This window comes from Gossypium raimondii, chromosome 2 (assembly GCF_025698545.1).
Source record: "Gossypium raimondii isolate GPD5lz chromosome 2, ASM2569854v1, whole genome shotgun sequence".
Classification (NCBI taxonomy): Eukaryota; Viridiplantae; Streptophyta; class Magnoliopsida; order Malvales; family Malvaceae; genus Gossypium; species Gossypium raimondii.
Genome location: NC_068566.1, coordinates 13,671,581 through 13,677,242, shown reverse-complemented (window position 1 = coordinate 13,677,242; position 5,662 = coordinate 13,671,581). Strand labels below are relative to the sequence as shown.

General features: G+C 33.1%; 1 protein-coding gene across 1 annotated transcript; it reads left to right on the top strand.

Annotated features, from left to right (window-relative positions):
* Positions 1-271: 271 nt before the first annotated feature.
* Positions 272-5,228, top strand: LOC105777712 (D-glycerate 3-kinase, chloroplastic). The gene is made up of 12 exons (XM_012601104.2): positions 272-590; positions 1,374-1,762; positions 2,137-2,216; positions 2,341-2,392; positions 2,472-2,513; positions 2,796-2,874; positions 2,969-3,000; positions 3,087-3,155; positions 3,257-3,331; positions 3,926-4,042; positions 4,134-4,184; positions 4,948-5,228. The coding sequence occupies exons 1-12, from the start codon at positions 284-286 to the stop codon at positions 5,089-5,091; spliced, it is 1,437 nt and encodes a 478-aa protein (XP_012456558.1). The 5' UTR covers positions 272-283; the 3' UTR covers positions 5,092-5,228.
* Positions 5,229-5,662: the final 434 nt, after the last annotated feature.

The following is a 5,662-nucleotide window of genomic DNA, read 5'->3' as shown; positions in this document are numbered from 1 at the left end:
TTAATTTATATTCGACCAAGTTAATGCATATTTTAAACTTTGCTCAAAAACTTGAGTTGTAAACTATTTATTTTATAAAATAAATAATAATATAGAAAAACTAAATATTTTCGTTAAAAATTAAATATTTATGTTGATGTTTAAAAGATTTTAATTCACAATAATAATACTAAACCAAATAAAAGTAAAGAATAGGATGATATTTTCTTGGCTTGTGTACAGAATGCCCTGCCAGTATCACATGGTATAAAATGTTCAATAATAAATACAAAGGAAAATATTCATGCCAATAGCCCAACCCAATCGCTTTGCCTTCGGTTCATTCTCCTCCTCCTCCTCCTCCTCCACAGAGAGAGAAACATTAAAAAACATGGCGGCTTTGACTACATTAACGCCTTGCCAAGCCACCTCGCATTTTAATATTAGAATTTCCCATTATTATAATCAAAAGCAAAACCAAAATCAAAATGTTTATATTAATCAGACTAAAAGCATTCATAAAGCGAAGTCCTCTTTGCTTAGTTTTGCTTTCTCTTCTCTTTCTGCAAAATCCACATCAGTTATCCCAGCTACTCATTTCTCTACTTCAGGTATCTCTCTATACGTGTAATTGTTCTTATTATAGTTGTTTATTTATGGTTTATGTTCTGTTTTTATCTACTTGTTGAAATGGGCTGGAAAAGTGAGGATAAGATTAAGAAAACGGAACTTTTGAAACCTGCTTTTGTTTCTTAATGTTTTCAAAATAATTTGGGATGCTTTCGTTAGGAATTTAGTCTTTCAATGTTTGTTTAATAATGATATATGAGGAATTAGGAAAACAAAATGGAGCAAAAATCTAATCTACTGATGTTATATTACAATGTGAACTAGACATATTTTATTCTGTTTATAGAATTTCCCTGATTATCCACTAAAGAACTCAATTTGCTTAGTCCATTTTAGCTGTTAGATTTACTTTTCATGAACTGTTAATTGTTTTCTTTGTTATTTTTGTGGTGGTTAGAACTGGAAATTTCCAATAAGGGGTATCAAGGAAGGGGTTGTTCTTTCCTTAATCAATTTTGGGAATTTTGAGTAGACACTCTAATTATTCGCATTGGATGTATAATATTCCTATGAGCTCTCGGAATTTTCCTTTTTTATGCTGAAATGAGTTTTCTTCGATGTTGTTCAGTGCTTCATTTTGCTTCTCACCATATAGGTACAGAAATATGATCTTCTAAGGACCTTCACAATACACAGAAAAACTTTAAACAATTGAACATACAAATATCCTGAGGCCCCTGATACCCTCAACACTGAATGCTGTTGTATGTCTTATCTGTTTAGTTCATAATTAATCTTCACTTCTTTTTGAATTATATATGCAGGCAGTAGCAGCTCATGGTTGCAAGATAACACCATGAATCTTGATGCTAGTAGTAGTGGCAGTGGATTAAGGGAGGGTCCAATATATTCGGTTTTTCCTGCAAAACCTGCAGAAGTTTCCTCTGTACAAGACCTTTATGAATTCATATGTTCTGGTCCTCTTATGGACAAAGTGGGACTGACTGCTGAAAAGGTGGCTGAATCCATTGACAAGTGGTTGTTTTATGGATCAAAGCTTTGTCGGTTGTTTCAGCTTAATGAACTTTACCTTACTGTTCCTGAGAAAGCAAGGTTTTATCACTATTACATACCAGTCTTTTTATGGTGCGAAGACCAGATATCAGAACACAGGTCCAAGTTTAAAGATGGGGAAGAGATTCCTCCCTTAGTGGTATGTATAAGGTCTTGAAATGATTGTTGTGTGCATTCGTGTTCGATTTTCCTTTGCAAAATTCAGAACTATTTTGGGTTTCATTCCATTAGGATTAGGATATTGTAAAAGGTTTTCATAGCTGAGGGCTTGTGCTATGTAACTCTGAGTCCATTATTTTTATGTCTGAAGATATCAATGTCCGATGCATATTTGACTTGGGCATTGGATGTAATCCTCGAAGGATCCTCAAAATACATGAAAGAAAACCTTAGAAAAATTAGTCATACTCATATCTAATACATACCCATATCTGACTATCAAATTCGAATCCGAGTAATGTAGCTTGACTATTTGGTGGATCTTGTTGCACTGACCAACTTTTTGTGATGCAGATTGGTTTCAGTGCACCACAGGGTTGTGGAAAGACGACACTTGTCTTTGCTCTAGATTATCTTTTCAGGATCACTAACAGGTAGCTAGAAGAGCAATAGAATTTAATTTATAAAATTGATTCATATCTCATTTTTCTCATAGTTATAATATAAACTGTGAAAGTGGAAACAATTGAAACTACTGACAATCCACCTTAACCTCAGGAAGTCTGCAACATTATCCATTGATGATTTCTATTTGACAGCAGAGGGTCAGGTAATAATTGTGGAGTATTTGGCATTTGCTAACTTTTCTCCGTTTTTCTTACAGTTTCTGACACAGTTTATGTTGATAGGCCAAACTGAGGGAAGAGAACCCAGGAAATGCACTTTTGGAGGTGCCTATTGACTTTTCTTTTACTTAAATGTGGGATAATTTGTTTCTATGGTACTTTGATTTTTCATTCTTTTTTTGAATTATTTGAGTTTAACATCGGTATCCGACACTTTTGAATATGGGTAAGGAAATATCACCTTTCAAGAACCCTTCATATACATAAAAAAACATAGAATATAATATACCTATATTGGACACATACTTCTTTTGACACACTCAAATCTGAGTAATATAGATATTTGTTTTGGTAGTCTCCATAGAATGAAATATTGTCTTATTGCAGTTACGTGGAAATGCTGGGAGCCATGATCTTCCATTCTCTGTTGAAACACTGACAGCTCTAACCAAGTTGACTAAAGAAGGTATTCTTTTTTTTTTGTCTTCACTCATTTTTCCTTAGCATGATTTGCTGTTTATCTATCGCCTTGTGATTGATTATGTTTGAGTTGTATACAGGCATGAGGATGAAGCTTCCCCGATATGATAAAGTAAGCTCAATATTATCAATTTTACTTGTTTTATACTTAAGTTTTTAGTTGAACTCTGCTCATTATAGTACTATTGTTCTTTACAGTCTGCATATAGAGGTAAGGGTGACAGAGCTGATCCTTCAGTATGGCCAGAAGTTGAAGGGCAGTTAACGGTAAGAGAATCTTCAGCTAGAGCTGGGGAATGATTGGTACTGTTGTGCTTGGATTATATTTGCTCAAAAAGTAGCCTATAACTTACGTGATTTGAGTTCAGGTTATTTTATATGAAGGCTGGATGCTTGGGTTTAAGCCCCTTCCTGCTGAAGTTGTTAAAGCTTTTGACCCACAGGTTAGACCTATGTTGCTTCAATTCTTCATTTGGCTTGACATATCCATGTCCGATACAAAATCAGGCATAGATATGGGGATATGATTCTCCAAAGACCTTCCAAATACATTAAAAGACTTAGAAAAATTGAACATGCTCGTGTTGAGCAAAAACTCACTTCTGACATAGTAAATGTATCGAGAGGTCCCACCATTGGACCTCCCAATTTGGACTTGCTTGGTTCCTTTTAATATTATAGGGATTAATTTGATTCATTTAATGATAGAGGGACTAATTTGATTCAGTCCCTATAATACAGGGACTTCCCATGTACTTTAACCCATCTGATACTCATACCTAGTGTTAAACCTCCAAACTCCCAACTCTTCAAGGTCCCCTTGGAGATGTTCTTTGGTACTCCGACTCTTCATTTTTCACAAAGCACCTTTATTTGACACTTATATTATATGCATATTTGGATATGGATATGAGAATGTAATCTTTGAAAGACTCATCAAATACATGAAATAACTTAATATATATATGGACATCCTACGCTCACACTTGAGTTCGAGATATTTATGTTATAGATGATGCTGATGTTTACTTTTGCAGCTGGAAACAGTAAATAAAAATCTTGAAGCATATTATGATGCATGGGACAAGTTCATTAAGGCATGGATTGTTATCAAAATTCAGGACCCAAGTTGTGTCTACCGGTGGCGTCTGCAGGTTTGGACTCTTATTTTAAAAGTTATTACTTTACGTCAATAATAGATAACTTTCACTATTTTCTTTTTCTTCTGTTAACTCTTTTGGGCAGGCTGAGGTTGCCATGAGGGAGGCTGGGAAACCTGGAATGTCTGATGAAGAGGTGCCTTTACATATTTGTTATGTGATATATTACATTCTTTCGACTTCACTTTTGGTGAAGTATTCATGCTTGAGGGATATGGGTATTGAAATATAATCCTCTAAGGATCTTTTATAACTTTTAAATATATCAGGGACGAAGCCCGAAGTTTATCTTTGGGATCAAAATTAAATTATAAAAATTTAGAAGGGTCAAAATATAATTTTATCTTTGTATATGCTTGTTATTTTAGAATTTTAAAGGGATTAAATTAAAATATTTTCATCTGTGGAGGAGAGGGGCAAAATTACATTTTAAAATTTTAAAATTTTAAAACGGTCATAGGACTATGTTATCTTTGTATATGCTTGTTATTTTAGGATTTTAAAAGGACTAAACTGAATTTTTTAATCTGGGGAGTGTATTTTTACCATTAAACTAATAATTTTAAAAACTTAAGGATCGAAATGATAATTTGACATTTGGGGGGGTCCCTAAAATACAAGAAAATATATCATTATTCAAAATTCATACTTGATCCCGAGTAATATAGGGCATAGCAAATAATGCATCTATCATATGTTACTCGAACTAAAAGATGAGTGTACAATAGGGATATGTTCAATTTTATTTTCACAAGTGTTGTTGATGGTACATGGGAAAGCATATCTCCATGATACACGTGGAACACACTTCAGAAAGGAGTATAAGAGTGTGGAGCAATATAGTGTGTGTATATACTGTTTGTTTATATCTGAATGGAAGTGTGTGGGAATGTTGACAGGTGGAAGATTTTGTGTCACGTTATTTGCCGGCTTACAAAGCTTACCTTCCAACCCTGTACTCGGAAGGACCAAATGGATCAGATCCAAACCATCTCCTCGTAATTGAAATTGATGAAGGGAGGAATCCCATCTTATTTGAGTAGTATTTGATCCTTCACATGTTTAGTGCGTCTCCCTGTACTTTCTTGTAAATTATGTTTTTGTTTGTTCATGTTTAATTTGAAATTCTGTGTTTATATTACTTAAACTAAATAATCATATTCTTGAACATTAAATTAAATATGTTTGCAAATATTAAATAGAACGTATAATCACATATGAAGATGGGAGATACTCTATTTCGGTTCTTTGAAATAAATAATATTATATTTTAAGAAATTGTACTATCAAGCGAGATAATTACCATCATTGTTTCACTTAATATCTTTTCGAAGCAACAATTTTTGTTTAGGAAAGTTGTTCGAATAATTGTTGTTTAAGAATAACAATGTTAAGAACATGGCTTTAGTTGAAACAATTACCATTCAATATAGTTGTTATTTAAAATAACTTTTGTTAAGAACGACTAATGTTTGGAACAATTAATTTTTAGAATAATGACGTTTTTGGAATAGTTATGTTTAGAATAATCATTATTTGGAACAAGTTGTATTTAGAACAATTGTATTTTTTAGAATGAGCCATTGTTCAAAACAAGTTTTACCAAGAAAAACA

What these genes read in the sequence shown, in the direction of transcription:
- LOC105777712 (XM_012601104.2), top strand. Translation starts at nt 284, where the DNA reads ATGCCAATAGCCCAACCCAATCGCTTTGCCTTCGGTTCATTCTCCTCC. An exon ending in AAGAGATTCCTCCCTTAGTG is followed by an intron (nt 1,763 to 2,136) that starts GTATGTATAAGG and finishes TTTGTGATGCAG; the next exon opens with ATTGGTTTCAGTGCACCACA. An exon ending in CAGGAAATGCACTTTTGGAG is followed by an intron (nt 2,514 to 2,795) that starts GTGCCTATTGAC and finishes GTCTTATTGCAG; the next exon opens with TTACGTGGAAATGCTGGGAG.